The following is a 24,296-nucleotide window of genomic DNA, read 5'->3' as shown; positions in this document are numbered from 1 at the left end:
AGAAGTAAAGATCCTACTGGTTCGCAGATTCTGGTATACATAAACACAATAACCCTTTGAGACACTTCAGCTGTGCAGCTTCCATACTTCTATACACAATATAGCAACATCTCTTAATACTACTCTTAATACTACTTTGGCTGCAATAAGATCACAAAAAGTACAGACTTTTGCGAAGAGTGTGAACAACAGTAACACCCCAGTTGGACACCACACTACTCCCTTCAGTGGATGTGGTAATGTCACTAGGTTGACATGCTCTATTGGTAGACATATTATGGAACTTCTAGGGGAGAATGCCTCCAACATACGACCCTACTAGATTCTGGGAAAGGGACACTATTCCAGGGATTCAATCTGAATGCAAGATTTAGAGTCGGGAAAGTGGGTAAAATTGGCTTCTGCTTCTCAGGATGAATATTGCAGGATTAGAGTTTGAACTGCATGGATATATATATCCTGTAAATATATACTACTGTGTCTCTGAAGCTAGTAAAAGCTTCCTGCGCAGTGCTCGGCTCCACTGTAAGTGTAGCCATTGACACAACCATGTTATAAACTGCAATAAGAGAAAGCAAAGTTACAAGTGTTCAATAAATAAAAAGCTCCATTAGCAGAGAGGTTTGTCACAGCCGACCGGTCCAGTGTTTTTTACGGAAACGAGGGCAACAAGGAATAATGTCTCACGATTCCCCCCTCCCATAATCCTCCCTCCAATTCCGCTCCTCTCTCCACTAACCCTTAATTAAAATAACAAGGCGGCTCTGTCATTAACATACTAATTGCAGTCCGGATGTTCATGTTATGGCAATCACGGGGAGTCCTGCTAATGGCTGCTCCGAGCTGACCCAGCCGGCACATGCAGCAAGTTCCGGCCCAGCCAACCAACAACCAGCTAAATTAATTAAACCTGCAATCTGAACAGAGCCCATTCCAGACTCTCCAATCTACCTCGAACAGGCACCATTTTAATACCATAAATATTTTAGTTAGCTCAGCCTTCTTCTAGGCAAAGGAATTGCATAGGCAAGAGCACTGGCTGCCAGGACAAAGGGGTTAATACTGTACGTTTCTCTTTTTCAGCGAGGAAAGCTTGAAGGGAATCTCCACCTTTTAGCTTTATGTTGTTTTAGGTCCTGATCTCAATACACCTTCCATATATATATATATATATATATTAACTAGCTGATCAATAGGGATCCAACTGCTGATCACGAGAACAGGCGCCCACTGTGTGATTGGAAAAGGAATCAGCTGTACAGTGTATCAGGCTCAGAGCTGGAAACATGAGCAGATAGCAGATAAGGAGAGAATGCAAATGTTACCTGTCTCTTGGCTGATGGTTGTTTGCAAAGAAATAAAAGTATGTTTGCCTTCCAAGCTAAATTGTTATAGAGGCAGTGCTAGGTTATAGGATGTATATCTCCTCCCTCCTCCAACTGTCCCTGCCCTGAATGATTGATGTATAAGGATCAGTGCTGGAAGCCAAACCCTGTACATCAATCATGCAGGGCAGTGGGAAAGGTGGGGGAGGGAGGAGGCATGCATGCTACAGCTCAGCACAGCCTCCATGACACTTGGAGCTTGGAAAGAAAACGTGATTTTAAAACTTTGAAAACAGCCATAAGCTGATATTATCAGCAAGAGACAGGTATCCTCTGTTTTATCTCCTTATCAGCTATTTGCTCATGTCTGCAGTTGTGATCATGATATACAGCTGACAGATGGCCTTTAATTCTCTATGACACGCTATATGATAACTACAGATCTGTGCGCATGCAAGTGACAAGAGACCCCTGTTACTATGATCAAAGGTCAGACCTCCTGCCTAACTATTATTGAGTTCACTACAATCAGTATACATTGAGCGCCCTCTAATGGTGAATATTTAACACTAGATTTGTGCAGATGGTTTGGAAAGCTGCCCCAGAAAAGGAAGAATCAACACCAGACAAATCTCCCTTATTTAGTATATTATTTTATATGATTAAAAAGCAAAGAAAAGTATGAGGTGATAACCCAGCTTTCTCAGACTCCTAAATGGCAAACTAGCCTTGTTATACAGCAGTGTGGGAGCAGTACACATCCTTGCCCAATTAGGTATATGTAAAGGCGGCTTTATATAAGTTCTAAGCGTGTCCTCAGCTGCCCCTCCATAGCATCTGACTTGCTCAGCACAAGCTGGTAATGGCAATGGGCTGCTAAACGGTAGTCTTTATTTTCCATCCCAATACATGGAAGGTTGCTCTTCAATAATCAATAAAATCATTGAAGTTATTGTTTTAGTACTGACTGAGCTGGAATCATTTGCATTAGATCCTCTTACTCAGGATTTCTGTCTTTCTAGGAGGTTGTCCCAAGTGGCAGCCCCATCGTGCATAGTGAAATCCCTGTTGGCCCCAGGTCTGGAGCTGAAGCCGGGGCTGGTCCTGCAGGTTGGAGCGTAGTGGAGGTGGGGGCATAGTGCTGCATGGCTCTGCAGCTGTTCTTTCGGCTAGCTCCATAGTCCTGACTGTGGACCCTCCTTCTTTATTACATACGCCATAACATGGTCCCCAAGGACTAAAATTGTATTGTTTCTAGAAAAAAAGCTGACATTCACTATAGTGAATTCTCTAGTGTCATATATATATATATATATATATATATATATATATATATATATATATATATATATATATATTAGGTGAGTGTGATATTGCAGCTTATCCCTTTTTGGGTGAATGGAGCCGAGCTAAAGTACAAGGCAAAGCCAATAGATGAGAGAGGGAAGAGTTTATGTCCTGACTTCTGGATATGGGATGGACCCCTTGAAACTATTTCAACAAGAATGACCACAAACTATGAAATGAAGACACAAAACACACTTTTTGGTGTTAATAAGGCCACAGCTTTATTTAAATAATAGGAATAAACCAATCACAGGAGTCAGGTGAAGTGCTAGGTCACTGGGACTCATGGATACTGTGAGATCCCCAGCTATGTGATATACAGCATCCGGCCAGACAGCAATAAGGGGGGAAGCATGATCTGGCTGCCATTCTAGCAGAGCCAGTCTACTTTAAGGGCCCCAATCAGTGGCGTAGCTACAATGAAGGCAGGGAAGGCGACTGCTATGGGGCCCCTGCAGGAAGGGGGCCCGAGGAAGCCTGCCCTGCCTTCATGGTAGGTACCCCGCTCCCCCAGGGGTCCAGAGAGGAAGAGGGACCCCCCACTGCACTGTTCAGCCCCCTCACTGTAGTGCCGGGTGAGCGGGCTGATCAGAGGAGCAGGACCTGCCAGACAGCACAGGAGAGGGATGAAGGACCTTTGGGTCACATGACCCAAAGGTCCTCAATACATCTATGTGAAAATCAGCCCGGACTACAGGAGGAGGAGGGGGGAAGCCTGGGAGCTGTAAGTGCTGTGTATGTGTGTCAGTGAGTGTATATATGTATCTGTGGGTATATGTATATGTCAGTGTGTGTATATATGTATCTGTGTATATATTTATATGTCAGTATGTGTATGTATCTGTGGCTATATGTGTGTGTGTGTGTGTGTGTGTGTGTGTGTGTGTCAGCAGTGTCTGTAGCAGTGGTGTGTATGTGTGTGTTTATGTATGTCAGTTGTGTCTCAAGTGATTGACAGGTTTGCTCCCAAAGATGTTCTGCAGCAGCTTCTATTAATGCTGGGCTCTATTCATGTTGTATACATCAGCACTAGTGTAATCACATTACAGCGTATATATGTGTGTATGTCAGTGGCATATGTGTATATACGTTAATGGTGCCTCTGTGTGTGTATATGTGCGTCATTGTCTGTGTTTGGCGGGGGGGGGGGGGGGGGGGGGGGCGTACAGGATTCATGGGGCCCCATACAGTTTTTTACTATGGGGCCCCATGAATCCTAGCTTCGCCCCTGGCCCCAATGATCCTCACGCTGTGTTTAACCGCCATGCCTGCCCCTGGATGCCGCTACCATTAAGACATCTGTAAGGCTCAGCCTGTTCACCACCATGAGGTTCACCAGCTGCTGTATGTCCTGCAGTAAGTGGTGTATTCTTTCCAGTCTGACACAGTGCTCTCTGCTGCTACTTCCGTTCATGTCAGGCTCTGTTCAGAGCAGAAGAGGTTTTCTATGGGAATTTGCTACTGATCTGTACAGTTCCTGACATGGACAGAGGGGGTAGCAGAGAGCACTGTGTCAGACTGGAAAGAATACACCACTTCCTGCATGACATACAGCAGCTGATAAATACTGGAAGACTGGAGATTTTTAAATAGAAATAAATTACAAATCTATATAACTTTCTGACATCCGTTGATCTGAAAACAGACAACAACAAAAAACCTGAGTACCCCTTTATGGCTACAAGCCTGGAGAGACAGAAATGGTTGATATGAAAGCTTGTTCAGCTACATTAAAAACCAACATCAGAAGTTAGTATATCATTGGATCAAACCATATTGCCTCATGTACCACATGCAGGTCTCTGATACACATGAGTCTCTACGCTAAATGACACTGTGTCGGTCAGCGAAAGCCAACCCCACAAAGCGTGTGCAAGCAGAGAAAGGGGGCAACAGAATGGCCCTGCAACCCCAATGTCACAGGAAACCCCAAGGGCCCCCCCAAACCCTGCAGGCGCCGCTGGCGAAGAAAGAGGCCACCAAGCAATACAAGTGTGAACAAGCTGTTACCTCTCACCATTGCTCCTGCAGGTAGAATGTGACCCATGTGACCCTAATTAGCAGGAAGCACCTGTGCACACATGATAAGTACCTCCTATTTTTCTCATTCTACCTCCAGTGCAGTGGTGAGTGGTAAGACCTTGTTCACACTCGTGTTGCTTGGTGGCCGCTTTCTCCGCTGGCGGCGCCTGCTGGGGTTGGGGGGGCCCCTGGGGATTGGTACTGTGACAGTGAGGTTGCAGGGCCATTCCGTGGCCTCCCTTACCTGCTTACGCTCGCTTTGCAGGGTTGGCGGTCGCTGACCGACACAGTGTTGATTTAGTGTAGGGACTCATGTGAGTCAGGGGACCTGCACGTGGTACATGAGGCAATATGGTTTGATTAAATTATATACCAACATCCTGGCGTTGGTTTTTAAATGTAGCCGAGAGGCATTAGTGTCAGCCATAGGTGTGAGGTGCAGCAGCTCCTTTCTCTCCATGTCCCCTTTAAGGCTAGTCTGGCCTTGTCCTGTCGAGGGATAGAGAATTCTGTGACAACAGTGGTTTTCAGCTTCTAACTGTCCCCAGTAAATGTTTTCATTCACTGACAACCAGCAGAGATCCTGAACCAGGTAAGTAATATATCAAACAAAACTTTAATCTTCCAGAACTTAGAACAGTCTGGTGGTAACTTCGACGCTACAAAAACTACACCGATAAATTCCGCATATTTACTGGGATTTTATTTTTATTATAGAGAAGGGGGCTGTAATGCTCTTTTAATGTAGTTTAAATGGATTTGCTATTGATCACCTCTTTTGTTCTGTATCCCTCGCTGCGTTATACAATCTGCGTAAATTCTGCAAAACATACAAGTGATGCAAATGCAACGCTCCTTTATGACTCAGCTGATCGATGCCTCCTACCTATAGACGTCTAGAAGCCTAGTGGCCTGCGGTGATATGTGTAACACACCCTGCTGACACTAGTGGATAATAGGCTCCATATAATAACGCACATGGCATACAGTGAATACTAATCATGTAGCCTGGTGGCTGTAGATGAGGACTAAATTATCCCAATAGAGATCGCAGGTCACACAAGACTTTAAATGAAGTGCCTGTCTATGAGCCTACCCTCGGTGTTGTGGTCATATGTTGATAGACTACGGCTAGTGTTCAGTATCGGCCATGATCACTCGCATAAGTACCATTTTGCTGAATGCATTTATGTGGAAGTGACCTACATATTTTTTTTTTCCTATACAGAATGTGCACAATTACCCAGACGTCGGTGGCATTAATATAGCTGGGGACGGAATACGTAGAGTAATGTTATATTTATTGACACTTGAGCGCACAAATTCAGTACCAAGATGGCATCAAGACGTCACATTAATGGAGAGCATCTGTCACAATACGAGTTCTTACTATTGTCCCTTGGGAGCCTAACACTATGAAAAGGCTCCAGAGGCAGGTGGGACTAGTTATCCCTATGTTCACCTCCACGTATATGTATAATGCTTACAGGAGTCTAGGAAGATGAGCTTTGGGGAGATGTTTGTTGAGGTTCTTACAGTGCAGAGCTGTGTTATGTAGACTTTATATGAGCATGGTCACCAGTTTACTTGAATAGTAATAGTAATAGCTTATTAGTTAGCGGAGAAATATCACTGGTGGCCTAACATACAGGACCTCATATCTAAGCTCCCAAAGGTCCTAACATAGATATGTGGTGTCAAATCTTTCATGCTGTAAGCCTCTAGTTGCTCAGGTATTTTAAGCAAGATTTAAAGCGAATGTACCATTAGGTACATCACTTTTTTTTCCATTACCTGGTCACCGCCAGTACAGGGAACCCACTTGGTTCTTGCACTCAGAGCCGGGCCGGTGCACAAGAACGGTGCTATCTACTGGAGGCAGGCTCATTGCCCCCCAATGGGACAAAAGTGAAGTTTTTGATGGTAACGTTAGTAACTTACCTAGACACGCTCCAGGGACGTCCTTCTTCAGGCAGCCGGAGTGGAGGCGCGGGTCCACCCACCCCCCCTGCCACAGCCAAGTGACGTCACAGAGACCTGACGGCGTCCCTGGCAACCGCGAGTGCCGCTGGTCTCCGTCACTCGCAGCTGGCCGGCCATGCTGCTGAGCGGCATTGCACTCAGGCGATGATCGCTCTGCCATTCAGCCTGTAGTGCCTCAGCTGCAATGTGGCTGGATTCAGGAGGCCAGACCAATGAGCTTCGGTCCGGGCTCCTGATCCAGTATAAAGTATAGTGTTAGCCAGAATCTCATTGCTTGCTATTAGTGTATACTAGTCCTAGCTCCCCTGCTCCTTTCCCAGTGTTTCCTGTCCTAATATCCTTGCTGTTTGTTCTGCCCGTTCTCTGACAACCTGCCTGACCTCCGACCATCCGCTCTCTTTCCGATTTTGTACTACATTGCCCGTTTGGTTTTGACTTGGCTAGCTGACCATCCTCTATTGTGTCTGTTTGTCTACATCGCACTCCCTCAGTGTAGGGACTGACTCTGTGGTTGGCCGCAGCTGTTTAGGGATGTCCGTGGCAAGTAGGCAGGGACATTGGTGGGGTCGAGCTTCAGGGCCCACTGTCTCGTACCGTCCCTTGTCTCCCTAGCCGTGACAGGTACATTTACTTCAGGGTGCGTTCACACGTAATGGATCCGCAGCGGATTTCTCTCTGCATATCCCTGCCCTGTACACTATATGGGCATAAGCACATCCCGCTGTGATTATGTCCGCAGCCGCCCCGTTGTCTGTCCTGGTCCTTGATGTCTTCTTGATGTCTTGAGTTTTCTTTTCTTGTGAGTATTTCCTTTGCATCAGAGTGGAGAGAAAGAAGTGATGCCAGCAGGAATTCCCACCATCAGAATAGTACAGGCAGGCGATTGACAGGATTAAATTTTACTTTATCCTCACCCCCCAAGGAACAAATGATAGTTGTCTCTTAGCTGATGGCTGAAAAGTTATAAAATCATGTTTTTCTTACAAGCTCATGTGTCACAGATGCCATGCTGAGTGACTGCATGCACACCTCCTCTCTCCCCCACCCCTTCCTGCCCTGCATGGCTTCCAGTTATCCCTCCACGGCTGCAGCTCTGAGCATGATATAGAGCTGACAGATTCCCTTTGCTTAAACAACTGGTTAAAGCTCCAAGGCTTGGCTTTGACCAATCCCATTGACTTTGGCTCCTCAATAAATATAGGTCATTTTGATATAAGGGCAGATTAGATGCACCAGGCAGCAAGGTATCTGCAATGGACGAACAGATTGGAACCCAGTGTAGCCATTTTAATATGAAATGGGAGAGGAAAGCCAAGTAAATGGAGCATTATAGACCTATAGGCACTCCATGGCTTCCATATGGCACCATATTCTCGATGGCGGCCAAATTACACATCACCACAGCACAGATCTTTGCCTATAAGCCCTAGGTTTCTTTAATGGACTAGTTCAGGGTAAGCTACTACTCCCAGCCCAGGGACCAAGGGCAGCTCTGCTATCTCTCTTTACTCTAAAGCATATTCCATCTCCCACCAGGTCCCCGTGCAGCCTTTGCCAACACTACGTTCATTTTACACCTGACTAATGGTGATCTGCGCTCCTCTCCCTGCGGAGACACATCTGTACATCATTTACTCCTATAAACCAAGAACAGAATGTGAGGCATGAACTGGGCAAATTTCTCCAACATTTCTCATCTAAGGGGCAAGGCGGCAGATGGAGCGTAACGCCTGGGGAGGCGGATAATGCTGAAAAATATGTCCGTCTCAAAACACATCAGAGTTTCAGTCTGTTGAAGTGCATCTCCCGTCATGGTTGGCCTATGCAACAAAGGGTCAAGCTTTGACTTTCTGGTTTAGTTTACGCAATAGTCAATCGTCACCATGGTTGTCCTGGCGTTCATCCTATGTGTTATACTTGACTTCCCCGCACACTAAATCGCATAATTCTGGATTTCGATGGACTGTTGCCTTACATGCCCTCAGATATCTCCATCTCCTTTACGAACAGTTACGTTCCCTCGTCCTTTCCACCTTCCTATTCTCCTTCCCCCCCATACTCCTATCCAGTATCCACTGTCTTCTCTCTTTATCCACCTCTCTCCCTCCCTCCTTCCTTCTTTCACATCAGGCGGAGTTTCCAATCCCCAGCTGAGAGACCTCATTCTCGTGCAGGAAAACACACAGAGAGCTTGTTAGGAAGAGGTGAGGATGGGCCACAGCTGAGAGATCTGTGACTTCACTTCGCCACTCTAATAATCCCAGCAGGACCTGGGAATAACAGGCGAGCTTCTGTTCTCTTAGTATCTCCATGACTATGCCTGGCGGAGGCTCCTGGATCATCGCACCAACTTTCTGTCTCTTCAAGGCTTGGAGGGTACAAGACGCCTGTTGCTTACGAATGAATGAATCCAGTGTCTAGGTGACCTGTTCTGTGGACCTTCAGCTGGATCCAACCACCAGACTCTGTCCTATCATATCAGAGACGGGTCAGAGCCACCAGTGGAGATGCAGGTAACAGCTTGTTTCACTACCTATATATATACTATATGCATTATAGTAGATACTCTTAGCATGCTACGTATAGTTGTCATGATTCATATAACAGATCTTCTTGACGGGCTCTCCCTAGGAGTCTTCCTTCAAGAGGGAACTCCCTTATGGATTACTCACCGCTTTTTAGATGCGACTCGTCTTTAAGAGGTTAAAAGGACTCTCCCTGATAATAATTCTTCGCCTTTGCCGTAATGCAAACTATTTTTTCCCCACCGAGTCAGGGTGTGCCCACTGAGCCTCCATATCTCCGAGCCTTTCTAGAAGAGACACCAGAACGCTGTGTTACTGTACAGACCACCGGTTCGGTCTCTTAAAGGGTTAATTCAGCTGCCTAGCCTGGAAAAAGCAGCGAGCGGGCATTGAACCACTAAATATCCAATTATACATTAATGAATCCATCAACCTGTCAGTGTTTCCTGACTATTACAAATCACAGTGATGAACCGTAGCAGTCAGGTTAATCCCTTGTGTAATAAGGGGGGGAAAGTAAAGTAAATCGATATAATACTTTGGAAAACTCTGTAAATGGGATCCCACGCTGAGCAGACCCTCCCAAATACGTTGCGATTCTAGTGATTGCTCCAACATCTATAGGGACGAATAATAAGGCTCCAATGGCAGAATCAGCCTAATAATATTAGCTATTAGTGATATAACTTTAGTCCATTTCGGGATGTTTATGTCTCATTGGACTAAGGAGTAAGTGGGGAGGAATCAGTATACAGTATACGCTGTGCAGATGTTGCCCTGGTTGGAAACAAATCCATGATTCTCATGTGTTACATTTTACAAGTCCCCTGCAAGTGCTCGTAAAATCTTCCTAATCCTCCTTAAAGTGATCATTAGGTTTACACTAGATGCCGAAGCACTCCCGTGATTGTGTCACTGTATACTGCTACCTGTTAATAGGAAAAGTCACAGTATATTCATGTATATGTATCGGTCGTTTCCGCCCACAAAATCAACACAATCATCTTCCACGGTTGAAGCCATTCTAGTGATCTGATCTGGCCAACCCCACCTGCTTTATAGTAATGCACATGACTGGAGAAGGGAGGTGATGCCTAATGTGTTGGTGGGATCTGCCTGCAATTTTACAAGTATGGGGGTAGCCCAATGGTAAAACAAAGATCGAGCATTTTGGATTTCATGATTGTGTTTGGAATATCTTCATATTGGGTCATTTAGGCAACTTAAGGCCTCGTTTACATTATGCATTACGGGGGCCCACTGACTCCTCTCCGACAGACGATATACAGGATGTTATCAGAACACATGAACGCACATACCTTACCCTACAGAGCTATACCACCCAGCCATAATGCCAAAACCCTTGTTTCCAGAGCTAGCAATCATTCCTTTCCTATGGTAATTACAGTACCGGTAACAGATTGATTAATTGATGAGGAAAGGTCACTTCCAACGGAACGTAAATAATTCAAGGTAGAGATCCGCAGCAGGAAGTTAGATGGGAAGGAGGTCGTTGTTACCAGATGAAGCGAGACACAATGGAAGCGGAAATCATCATTGTCAGTAATGAATGGCTTATAATGTCAGGATGAATGTGAACGTAGTCTCAAAGGGCTTGCGTTAAAAAGAAAGAAAAAAAAACTTCTTTCCATGGGATGTGTATGTGTATGGTATTGCATCTCAGTAACATGCAATACCAAACACGGCCTGTTTGGAAAAGTGGCACTGTTTCAGGCTTTTTTTGTCATTTCAAACTAGTAGAGATCGTTTTTATATAATCATTTTCTTTGATCATTTTTGAATTATAAAAGTTTTTTAAAGTTTTTTTTTGTGATTAGTGATGAGAGGCCTTGCCGAACTGTTTGGGTTTGGCAAAATTCACTGAACCCGACCACTTTACATTTGACTTCTGGAGTCTGGAGAAGTTACATGCCGCTGTGGGGAATCCTGAAAAACATGGCTATGGCCAGGGAGTCAAATGTTGAGCGTTCGTGTTCAGAGAATTTTACCAAACCTGAACAGTTCAGCAAGTCAGCTCAACACTAGTTGTGAACTCTACATGTATATAGAGATGTCTAACTATATAATATATTGTGTGACCAGCTGAGTTGAGAAGGGCATGCCTACCTCTGAAGACAATTGGGTCAGTGCAGATTTTGAAGTGGTTATCCAGTGCTACAAAAACATGGCCACTTTCTTTCAGAGACAACACGACTCTTGTCTCCAGTTCAGGTGCGGTTTGCAATTAAGCTCCATTCACTTCAATGGAACTGAGCAGCAAAATCCCACCCAAGCTGGAGACAAGAGTGGTGCTGTCTCTGGAAGAAAGTGGCCATGTTTTCGTAGTGCTGGATAACCCCTTTAAGCTAGCCATATACATAAGATATAGCTATAGATCGAATCATTCGGCAATTAAATACCGGTGCCTGAAGAAGTTGGATACAGCCCTACAGAGTCCGGGAAAACATGGATACAGCCTGTGGCCTATGGCTGTATCAATGTTTTTGAGGACTCCCTAGGGAAGCATCCAACTTCTGCAGCCACCGGTGGTGAAATGCTGAACAATCGGACTCCATGATCGAGTTGCATTCATCTCTAATAAGATAGTTGTTATCTGTACACTCACTTGGTTGACCGCTACCTTTTCTGACCACCCTATGTCTTCTACACAGAGAATATAGCGGTAAGCTTCTCCTCTATCTGAGTTTTATGGTAATAATAATTCCTTCATTTATATTGCACCAACATATTCCAGAGAATTCCAAATGAAGAAGAGTATAGGGAGACACTCACCGTTTAAAAACTTTCTTTATTCATTCGATTCCATAAAGCGTGCACAGTGTGTAGCAGTCGGCGGTCCGACTGCTACACACTCCCCGCCGACTGCTACACACTCGTTTTTATGCAATCGAATTAATAAAGAAAGTTTTTAACAGTGAGTGCCTCCCTATACTCCTCTTCATTTGGAATTTTCTGTTTGTGCACACTGCATTTTCCTTGGAAGAGCACCCCGTGTTAAATCCGCCACACTACCGGTCAACGCTGGCTGTTACTTGTGGTTAGTTAGTCCCGGTCTGCTGGTACTATAGTTGTAGACATATTCCAGAGAGTTGTACAAAGCTCATCATTATTCACATACAAACTCAGATACAAACTCCTTGCAGATACAAGATACAAACTTCTTGCAGGTGAAGGTTTTCCTTGGAAATATAAGGATCAGCCACTGGAAATTCAACATGCCTGATCCTTCTGTCCCCCAACACTTGCTATCAGCTGAGAGGCAGGAGACCCACATTCAAATTAATGGTTGATCAATCCATGAAGTCGAGATTTCGAGTTATCTAAAAGCCTCTCCTCTGCAATGACCCTCATGTCCTCTATGTATTCAGTGCAGGAGGTTACACAGGGCATCTGGGAGGTGTAACCGGTCACTGGGGCACTATCAATATTTTATTGCTTTATAACCAATGTTGTCAGCACATGTCCTTCCCTGCCCTAAGCTCAGGCCATCCGTGAGCTACATCATTTAATTAGGTTTTTGGAGAACAAAATATAGCCCTACACCTGTTCAAGCTGACTGCCCAGATGCATTTAAAGGCAAACTGATCTATTCCACAACATAAACTTATAAACTACAAAAATATATCCATTTGATTCCGTTACATCTTCAGCTCTGTGATGTTTTTTTTCTCCATTTACTCCCAAAGTAAAATTTTAAAGGAGAACTATCAGTAGGTTAGACAATTGCACAGGAGACGTGGGGGAGAAAAGTGTGTGTCTTCCTCCTCGGCAATCCAGTGCCTGTGCAGTTAGTTGTTTGCTCCACAGTCCAGTGAGACAGTTAGGCCTTATTTACATGATCCGTGCGGCGTTCCGGAGGAGGATCACGGCACGGATCTCCTAGCCGGAGCCCCCGCCGCCCGGAACGGATTCCCCCCACCCATCCCTGGCAGCAGAGATGACAGGAACGCATGATGTGCGCTCCTGTCATTGTGTCTACTACTCACCTAATTCCCCACGAAGATTGGCTACACACATTCACCGGCCTGGACTATGCTGCCAGGAGAAGAAGACAGCGTAGTCCAGGCAATTTCTAATGAAAATGAAGCTGGTCTGCACAGGGGAGTAGGTGAGTAGTAGATGCGATGACAGGAGCGCACATCATGACAGGAAGGCACATCATGATCCATGCAGCCATACGCACTGGGACATGTCCCATTTTTTCGCCGTGCGGGTTGCGGCACAGGTCACTTTAATGGTACCTAAAAAGCACTCACTTTAATTGTACCTAAAATTGTACAGTGTGCAGCCTTAGGAGAACTGGGGCACCGATTAAGAGCACTGCCTGCCCCCCATAGTGCCAATCACCCCCCCCCAGACTGGTTGGATCGGTGCTATAGGGACGGGCAGTACTCCTAGTCTCCTACTCCCAGTGCTCCTAATAGTCTCACCGGACCGTAGAACAAAAGACTAACTTCATGGGAATGACACCGAGGGGGAAGGTAAGACACATACCTTCCTCCTCGGGGTCTCCTGTGCAATAGGGACATATCAGCAGAGTAGATTCGTCTAACCTGCTGATAGTTCCCCTTTAACAAATCTACTGATTTCTTTGTGGACTTTATATCTGCCCTCTGCAGACAGAACATACAGCTTAGCTGTGAGTGTCACTTGAGCTCCCACAATGCACCGCTCTACAGTAACAAGAACCCCGCAGAATTTTTAATTTAGCTTTCTGTCTAAATGGAGATAAGACGTGGTGTCATTTAAAACCAGTACAAGATAAGCAAAGCCAAGATATGCGGCATTATATAAGGACCTGTTACATGGGCCGATTATAGGACAAACAGGCAGATATCACCCCCTGTAATGGGGCCAGTGATCAACTGATGAACAAGCGAGCGATAGTTCCTTTGCTGATGGCTCTAAAATCATTGGCGCTGGACTCACATCCCACCTGTGTAATAGGGGAATGTGGGGGCGAAGCACTGCAAGGGCAATCCCACAATTGTTCCTCTAGCCGCTGACTACAGCGCCGATGAACAAGATTGCACTTGTTCACTAACCGGTGTAACAGGCCAGAGTATACCCCCAGCCCAGACTATACCCGGGGTTAAAATGGCCTTGGCTAGATTATACCCCGCGGTATATTTCGGCCTAGGGCAAATCATACCCCCTCAGGCCATTTTATACCCCCATGAAATCAGTAGCATTGAGTGAAATAGTTAATTTTTCAACATTTTGGGGGGGATTCAGCTTTGTCTGCTGAGTTAAGTGAGAAGCTACTGATGTAAATCTTAAAAATCTAAACACATAGAAGGAGATTTATCAAACATGGTGTAAAGTGAAACTGGCTCAGTTGCCCCTAGCAACCAATCAGATTCCACCTTTCATTCCTCACAGATTCTTTGGAAAATGAAAGGTGGAATCTGATTGGTTTCTAGGGGCAACTGAGCTAGTTTCACTTTACACCATGTTTGATAAATCTCTCCCATGGTGTTAAGTGAAACTGGCTCAGTTGCCCCTAGCAACCAATTCACCTTTCATTTTCCAAAGAGTCTGTGAGGAATGAAAGGTGGAATCTGATTGGTTGCCTCCCCTATAGGCCCCGTTCACACTGAGCAAGAACGTTGGAGCGCTCCACTGCGAAATCCCGCCATGCTCAGTGTCTCACTGTGAGTGAAGGAGTGAAGGCGTCCGCTTCCTCCTGTCATTGTCACTGACTCCGCTGTGGAATTCCGACATTCTTGCCCAGTGTGAACGGGGCCATAGGGGACATTTATCATTATGTTTTTTTTTTGGCTAATAAGGAGATTTTGTGCACTTCATAAATACCTGTCTAAGACATATTAAGGGTTTTGCGCTATTTTACATCAGTTTTCAATTCCTGCACCTTTTTTCAATGTATGCAAGGGGCAGGGGGATTGTTCTATTAACTAGTTACCCTAGCATAGCTTTGTAGCCAAGCTGTTTTAGACTGGGTTCACACTGTGTTATTGCCGTCCATTTTTTTCCATTTGTTTTATGCAAAATGGATGAGAAAAAAGGAAGTGTTTGTGTGCCTCTATTTTGATCAGTTTTTCCATTCCATAATAAAAAAAATGGATAAAAATGCATCCTTTTTTAGCGAACACAAATACTGTGGTTGACAGCATTTTTGTGTACACTAAAAAAAGATGCTTTTTGATCCGTTTTTCAATCAATTTTTTTTTTTGTTACAAAAAAGAATGGAAAAAAATGGACTGCAAAAAACACATAAATTGTGCAATAAATTTTGCAAGATGTATCAAGGCACTTGCGTCTAATGATGATTTTTGGGCAACAAAAGTAAAAACCTCCACCTGCTTAAATAGTGCAGATGATGCAGTGATGGGACAACGCCACCTACTGTCAGCTCAATGTAAGCACTGTACTGTATTTCTCAACAAGAGGAAGCAGCTGTGTGTCCGAGTATGATAAAAAAAAAAAAATCTGTGCACTTTAAAGTGAAAAAAAACAGTGAAGTGATAACATTATGACCTGGAGGGATATATTCTGGCCTAGGCTATTTTACACCCCCTGGTATAGAATATATCCCCTGGGGTATACTGTAGCCTAGGTCAGAACTGAGAAAACCAGTGACATGATAACTTGGAGGGATATAGCCTGGGCTGGTTTTACACCCCCAAATATAGAGTTTATCCCCCGGGGTATATTGTGGCCTGGGCCAGACTGTCCCCAGGTTTATAGTATGGCCTAGGCTATATTACACCCCTGGGTATGAAAATATATGCCCTGGGGTATACTGTTGCCTGGGCCAGGGGTGAGGAAACTGGTGAAGTAATAACATTATGGCCCGGAGAGATATAGCATGGTCTCCGCTGTTTTACATCCCCAGGTATAGAGTTTATCCCCCGGGGTATACTGTGGCCTGGTTCGACATTAGATGGATATATTCTGGCCTGGATGGGTATACTCTGGTCTAGGCTATGTTACACCCCAGGGTATAGTCTGGTCTAGGCTATTTTATATACCGGGTAGAGTTTGGACTAGGCTATTTTATACCCCGGGGTATCCTCTGGCCTAGGCCATTTTATACCCCGGGGTATATTCTGGCCTGGAGGGGTATAGTTTGGCCTAGGCTATTTTATACCCCAGGGTATACTCTGTCCTAGGCTAGTTTATACAATGGGGTATACTCTGGCCTAGGCTATTTTATACCCGGGTATAATCTGGTTAATCTGGCCTGCTACACCGGGTACTCTCCCAAAGTTATCCCCTATGCACAGAAAGCTAATTTTTTTGTAGGTCAGGACCCCCACCAATCATGAGAATGCAGGGAAATTAATAGAGTGCATGTGCTGCCAGTTCTACATTTATACTCAAAGGGGCTTCCAAAAATTGCACAGGTTCTGAAAACTGCAGAGAGCTGAGCAGTGGGGATCCCAGTGGTCACAGCCCATACATTAGTTTGTTATACTATTCTGGATTGGGGATAATTATGGGAAATAGGAATACCGCTTTAAAAAGCATAATAGTTCCCCCTAAAGGCTTCATTATTTCAGGTCTTGATGGGGCGGATATACTGTGTAAGTATAATTGTAAGTATCAATCAGCAGTATTAGGAACACTGTGAACCCACTAGTTTTATTACATGTGGACAAGGCCTTCACAGCTACCTGGCCTGTAGGCGAGATGTGGTATTGACAGCATATAATATAGCGGTATATATATATATATATATATATATATATATATATATATATATATATATGCCTAGTATTACTTTACTGCTGTCTGTGGCTTATTCTGCTACTGTACTATAGTAGCTTATTACCATAATGGCATTGCCAAAAAATAAATAAATAGATCCTATCAGGTTCTGTATTCCAATCTGAGGGTAAGATAGGGGATAACAAGCAAAGGGCTGGGGGTCTGGCCACCAGGACCGTCACTGTTCCTGAAAATGGGGACACAACTGCGCCTAGGGATAAAGAGTTAACAAGTAGTAGAGAACGTTGTCAAGCCCGAACAGTTCAGCCTCTTCACTCAACACTAGAGATGAACGAACCGGGTTCGGGTTCGAGTCCATCCGAACCCGAACGTTCGGCATTTGATTAGCGGGGGCTGCTGAAGTTGGATAAAGCTCTAAGGTTGTCTGGAAAACATGGATACAGCCAATGACTATATCCGTGTTTTCCACTTAGTCTTAGGGCTTTATCCAACTTCAGCAGCCCCAGCTAATCAAATGCTGATTGTTCGGGTTCGGATGGACTTGAGCATGCTCGAGGTTCGCTCATCTCTACTCAACACTATCAACAAGCTCAGATGGAACTACTCCTTTAACAGATCTATCATGGATCCTATAGACAAAGGGGTTGTGTGGGGTGGGGAAAACATGACTGCTTTCTTCAGTGCCACACCTGTTGTATATGGTACTACAGTTAAACCCCATTCGCTTCAATGATGCTGAGCTTTAATACCCAACCCAAGGACAGGAGGGAGGCTTCCTATACAAGAAAGCTATTGATGAGCTATACTTAGTATAGGCCATCAATGTTCAGTCATGGGTGCCTGACCCCTTGTAATCAGCATAACAAGGAGCAATGGGCTCTTCCTTCATTGTCTACATAGACAGAGTAACTCATCTGTAAACATAGTACCAGAGCTGAGTCACATTCATTCTTTCTGCTGAACAGCGGGGTCAAGGGTCCGGCTTCCTCTGATCATACATCAATAGTCTATCCTGCAAATTGGTTTAGGACCTGGGGTGATCAGCTGAGCGATCTATCTAAAAGAGGTTGTCACTGATGAGACAACTTCCTATATGTCCTAAAAAACACTTGTAGACTGACTATAGCTGTGATTGATGGCTAGTGCTGACACAGAGATACAGTACTGTATTAGTATACATGCTGATGCAGAACTTATGCAGAACATACCGTGTGGTCTTCTCTGGAGATTTCCTAAAATGAGTAAGCATTGGTGAATATGTTCGAGAACAGATTTTGTTGAAAAGGTGATTCAAGGCACTGGTCGCAGTTATATAATACACATCCACCCTCTACATAATCAAGTTGGCATATTGCCGCTGGTGCCAAAGCCACGTAGCTTCTGCTGTCCCTGGCAGTGTCTAGTCAGATCAAGATGGAGAAACTGTCTTCTGCATATGTCTTCTCGGGATTTATGACAAGTGCAGGAATAGAGATTATGTTGTGTAATGGGAGACGGTAAGAAGACAACATCCCCTTATCTGTATAGGAGAGATTAAAGACGGCCTGTTGGCTCTCCTGACTTGTCTGTTCTAGTAATTACTTTATGAAAAATTCACAAGCATCTTTCCTTAGAATTCTGCACTTTGCTGTTCCTTTTGGCAATGTAGGAATAAACTGGCAACTGGGCGTTACCATTCTCTTTGTCTATGGGAAGTGACCTTACACAAACTGACATAGTCAGAGCTGACAGTGTCAGATGAAGCACACAAAGGAGTAATGTTTACCGTTAAAAGGATACTCCCTTCTCACTTTGTTAGATCCATAGATTACCTTCAAATCTTTAGAAGAAGAATATTGCTCCTGACAACAATGTGATGGAGTCAGGTCAACATGTGAAGGAGGAGATGAGTGGTGTAAGCTCTCGTCTCTGTGTATCAGGTGGCAGTGAGAGTTACATGTCCAGATATATAATGAATTGATAATAGAAGACATGAGGAGACGGGGTGAGATGTATGGCGTGAAATGTATATGTCCTGCTATCACTGCTCTAGGAGGTAGTGAGATGCCAGCAGACAAGCTAATACCGATACATATTTTGGCATCTAAACTTGTAAATGGAAGTATGTGCTATCAAATTCACTCTTGGTTTCTTTTCTTCTAGGAAAGATGTAAATTACCCGTGTTGCCCCAGTCCAGAGCCTCATCCTTATAATCCCACCCTCCTGAGTATGCTGCTGGCCGGCCATGCCTTTCTTGGACTGGTACCTTCGACGCTCACTGGCAACATGGCTGCTTCTACACAGTTTGGTCCTCATGTCTCTTTGCTTTCAGCCAGCCACAACATTTCCCAAAGGCTGCCATTCCTCTCAAGAGGATGGGTACAAGACTCTAAGGTGCAGCAATGCCCAGCTCACAGAAGTACCCAAAGACATACCCAACGACACTAATCGCCTGTATTTAGACTTCAACCAGATAACCTACCTCCCTTCAGATGCTTTCCGCAACCTCCCAGTTCTTATGGAACTAGATCTTTCACACAATTCCTTGGGTCACTTGGATGTTTTTGCTCTCAGGGGTTTGAGCGATCACTTACTCTCACTGGACCTGTCTTCCAACAAGCTAGTGTCAGTCAACAAGGAGGTCTTTGCTAACCTAAAGGCCAGAACAAACCTTTCTGGCAACCTATGGATGTGTGACTGTGACCTTCAGGAATTGATCCGGATGGTCGAATTGGACCCAAGTTCTTCCAATGGGATTGTGTGTGACAGGTCTGTGCTAGAAGAGCATAAAGGAAAACCCTTCATGCAAGTGGTCAAAGATGTGGACCTGTGCAATACCTATAAGAGGACCACAGATGTGGCCATGCTGGTCACAATGTTTGGGTGGTTTGCCATGGTCATCTCATACTTGGTGTATTATGTACGCCAGAACCAGGAGGATGCCCGACGCCACCTTGAATATCTCAAATCCCTGCCAAGCAAGCAGAGACACAATGAGGAGCCCTCTACACTGAGCACTGTGGTTTGACTTTTCGAAAGACAAAGTTATATGGGTGGAAATGGTATTTTTGCTATTTGCTCACCCTATGACTTGACACTTAAGCTGGAAAGTAATCTTAATGCTGCCATTTCTGAGTTTCATAATATTACAAAACAATATGTACTGTTCTCACATTTTCTAATACTTGTACAAGAAATGACTCTTTCCCTTTATGTTGATAGGTATACACATGACCAAACGTAGCATAGACAGAGTATGTCGATTAAACTTAGACTATGTGATACCACCTAATATTTAGGTGGGCTTTACCATGGTTCATGGACTCCCAATACAAATATACAGCAGGACATAAGTGCATGAAAAACACGTTTACGTTCATTCATAACAAAATGGCACTCAGACCCGTCAAAAAATCTTAGAATAAAAATCAAAACTGAATACATTGGAAAATCTGGTTGAATGATGATCACCAGAATCAACCTCCAAGGTCTTAACAATAGTCATGGAAACCTGTAGTCATCAGGTCATTGAATGACTCCACCCAATGACCACCACATAGCGTCTGGTCAACATCTGGTAGAACAATTATCTTGCTCTTTGAGCAAAACTTACCCATGTAGGATCGGTCAGGTTTCATTCTGGCCACCATAATGAGTTTGGCACAAGGCATGGTCATTGTATGGAAATCAGGATTTTTGTAACTGTCTTATAGAAAACAATGTATGCCTTGTACATTCTGCAAAGTCATCTTGGTCATCTCATACATGATTCTCCTGTAACTGAAGCCTTCAGTATCTGTACTGGATTAGTTGAAGGAATATTTGTAAGGTACAAAAAAAAAAAACTTCCCTGAGCACTGATATTTCTGGCTGTTTACTTGTACATGTTCAATAGGCAAACTCCACAAATATACAACACCTACAAACAAGAGGATGACGTTAAAGTTAAGGAAATTAGTCCCACTTTGTTCATTACGACATCTACCTGACTTCAAATGTGTGATATTAGATTATGCCCTGGAATTAATCTAAGAGATGAAGTTTCTTGCTGGTCTCTTACCAAAAGCATGATTAAAGGGGTTGTCTAGGATGCTTTGGCTGTTGACTTTAGCAAACAGCAGATTGGCAGGGTGTTGGACACCCAGGGGGACATTTATGGAGACCGGCCTAAAGTCTTAAATAAAGACCCTATTCCCGTCCGGATTTACTAAGAGGGGCATGCCTTTTAGTAAACCCTGTCGGCCCTGAGCTGCTACAAATCTGCACCTGCATCCATATAGACTTGTATCATGAATAACACCACGAGCAGGCATAATTCATGATAAATCAGGTGCAGGAGATGGCCACACCTCCTCCCTACCTTGACGCACTCACCCTGCCCATCAGGCGAGTAGGGGATATCTGCACCTTCTTCCTGGTGCATGCCAGGGGTGCAATGATAGTAAGTGCCCCTCCCCCCAATAATCAGATATTTATGTCCTACCTAGAAGGTAGCCCATCAGTATCTGGTGGGAGTCTAACACCTGGCATCCAGCCAACTAGCTCTTACTTGTAGAATAGAGGCAGATGGAGACAGCGCCGTACATTGAGTAGTGGCTGTGTTGCGTTACCGCAGCTCATATCCCATTTAAGAGAATTAGAGAAAAAGGGGGTCAGCCATCGGTATAAAGTGAATTGACCCCACCCAAGGCCCCGCCAACAGATGATGTGCTGAACACGCCAAACACTCCTGTGTATGGGTAGAATGGGAGAGTTCAGTGACAGTGCCCCTACACAATGTACAGCTGCCGGCTTCTGACAGGCAAATGGTAAGCAGGGTATCGGATATTTATGACCATCGGATATTTATACAGTTTACTAGTCCTACGTCACTGACTGATCTAAGACAGACAACATCAACTTTGCACCAGTATGCTTGACACCATATTGTTTCCACCAGAGTCAACAAAGTCTATGGCCTTTGCCGTTATGTTATTATACAGACAAGTTTATGTGTGCCTTTAAATGTTCTGTCCTTACCAATGAGCATGCCTAATAATGCCACAATCTCTAACCTATAACATCATCTTTTATTTCTACCTAGGCAGTACACTCCACAGACACCAGGGGTCAACATTGCAGCTAGCATTTCTTTCTTTTTTATATATATATCTAACAGATTTTGTACCCCAAGCATAACCAATAGATTTACATTCCATTTACATAATATTCACATCTAAGGATATTGTGGATGGAAATACAAAACCCCAAGCCTATAAAACCAAATTGTGACCGACATTTTTGGACTAATGGAAATTTACTATTCTCTTCAGCCACAGATTTTTCTTAACCCTTTGTGTAAAGCAATTGGCAGGATTTATTTTTTTTACTGATCAGGGGAAAACTGATGTCGACCAAAAACTGTGAGACTGCAAATGAAATCCCCTTGCACTAGGGGCTAGTTGTACTAGTTCTTATAGAATAATTCCAGCACTGATCCTGACCAGATAATCTAAGACCAATAAACCTATGTATATGGAAGGGTTACTGGCTCTTATTCAATATTTGGGAATCATGATCCTGACCAGCTAATCTATATCCATTGTAATTGGACACCCCATAGAGCCCCTACTAATGGATTTTCTTTAGAAGTCCACCATCTTGGCCTGATAACCTACTGTATAGTCAGGAGATATCTGGACATTCTTTAAAAAAAAAATAAAACATAAAATAGGAATAATAAAACTTCTTATAAACCCTGCAATGAGCATACAAGATGGTTTATAATCAGGAAATCACTGGACATTCTATAGAAACCCAATACTGTGTGATCCTGATGAGGTCACTGTCACTGTACATCCTATAGGAAAGATGCAATGCCTGACCATGGTGAGATATAATGTACATTGAAATGTGTTATGTTCAGACACTGTGGTACTAGTTACCAGGCCTCTCCTTTGTGTTGAGGCCAGGCAGTACTTACTATGTAGTTGTATGAAAAGAAAGGATTGCAAAAGATTCTTGCCTTAATTATTAGATACTGTATCAATAAATTATAGGTTTTTACTTAAATATAGTGTGATGTCTTGTGTATTTATTTCAATGTGAGTCGAAAAGTTCCATTTTATGCTTATATGTACCTATTTTAGGTAATTTCTTTCTCTTTGTTATTTGGCCAATCCCAGCACATGTAATGGGAAGATTGCATTCAGGAGGCAGCATTGTGAACATACTGTAGAAGGTTTACAAAGGACTGCTGCCTAGAACTTTAAGGGTGGAGAGAGAGAGATAGAAGAGAGATATTGATTTACCTATAGCTATATATTAAAAAAGGCTGAGCGCTGGACAACTCCTTTAATATCCCCAATGTGGTACCATCCCACCTGCATTCAATTGTGTGATTGTCCACTTTTGGGGATGTGTGGAGATTTGTTCATAAAGACAGACGTACCACTATAAGGCCAGGTTTACACGCTGTATGGCACTGGCCGTGTCACAGAACAGTGTCAGTGAAGTTCATCCCGGCCAGTACTGCAGTACCGGCTGGATGAACTTCACTTCTGTTGAACTGGGATGCGGTACATTTGGGTGCACCTGCATCTCAATTCACCATAGCAAATGGAAAGTGCGGCCAGAGCTGTCAGTGTTGTGCGGACGCTATTTAATGAATAGCGGCCACACAAAACTTACATGTCAGTTTTTAGTGCGGCCGCAATGAATTCCGTCCGGAGTATATACTAAGTGTATACACTCTGGTTGGGATTCCATTGACTTTTAGTGAATTGTATATTTTAAATTAATCATGGACGTTGTTGCAATTTTCATGATTAATTCAAAATATGCTTTGCGTGAACATAGCCTAAGGCTGGATTCATATTTAGTGTTTGGTCAGTATCTGAAGCCAGAGGTTTGAAATATACTCTTTATTTTTTTTTTAAGTTTTCTATGAAAAATCAACATTATACGTATGGCCACTAGGTGTCTCCCTTCTTGTCACACTGCAGTCCATGCTCTCTCTGTGCCAATAGTTGGTCTTTTCTCTGTTCAAAAAAAGAGACCCAACCCAGAAAGTCCCAGTCTAATCCCGTTCTGTGATGAAATGATGATGAAACCTTTTATAAAGGATGTCTCATGTCATGGTTACAGGCCTAGGTATAAGACAATCACTAGAAAGATCTCTGTACTGTCCATTCATATATCAGTACATTATGATCAGACGCTTTTTTCTTTTTCTATCACAGCTTTCCTCTTTGTCTGTATCGGCTGACTGTATGCTAAGAAGCTAGATTTCCCATCTCTAATATATTCAAATATACAAGCACTGACAACTCTGCTTTGTATAACATATAAAGGGACATTAGAGATGCTGTAAGTAACTGATCTAAGGGAAAAATGGAAGCGACAGTTCCTTATAAAACGTCT

The 24,296-nt window shown here is 43.8% G+C and overlaps 1 protein-coding gene across 2 annotated transcripts; it reads left to right on the top strand.

Annotated features, from left to right (window-relative positions):
- Positions 1-8,884: 8,884 nt before the first annotated feature.
- LRRC3C (leucine rich repeat containing 3C) lies at positions 8,885-22,900 on the top strand. 2 transcript variants are annotated; one of them, XM_069952160.1, is made up of 2 exons: positions 8,885-9,190; positions 19,058-22,900. In XM_069952160.1, exon 2 carries the CDS (start codon positions 19,141-19,143, stop codon positions 19,921-19,923), a length of 783 nt encoding a protein of 260 aa, XP_069808261.1. In that variant the 5' UTR covers positions 8,885-9,190; positions 19,058-19,140; the 3' UTR covers positions 19,924-22,900. The 2 variants fall into 2 exon arrangements, with proteins under 2 accessions (XP_069808261.1, XP_069808262.1); XM_069952161.1 differs by lacking the exon at positions 8,885-9,190 and adding an exon at positions 15,531-15,602.
- The last annotated feature ends 1,396 nt before the right edge of the window (positions 22,901-24,296 follow it).

The sequence above is a fragment of the Dendropsophus ebraccatus genome, chromosome 14 (assembly GCF_027789765.1).
Source record: "Dendropsophus ebraccatus isolate aDenEbr1 chromosome 14, aDenEbr1.pat, whole genome shotgun sequence".
Classification (NCBI taxonomy): domain Eukaryota; kingdom Metazoa; phylum Chordata; class Amphibia; order Anura; family Hylidae; genus Dendropsophus; species Dendropsophus ebraccatus.
This window is presented reverse-complemented; position numbering and strand designations above follow the sequence as displayed.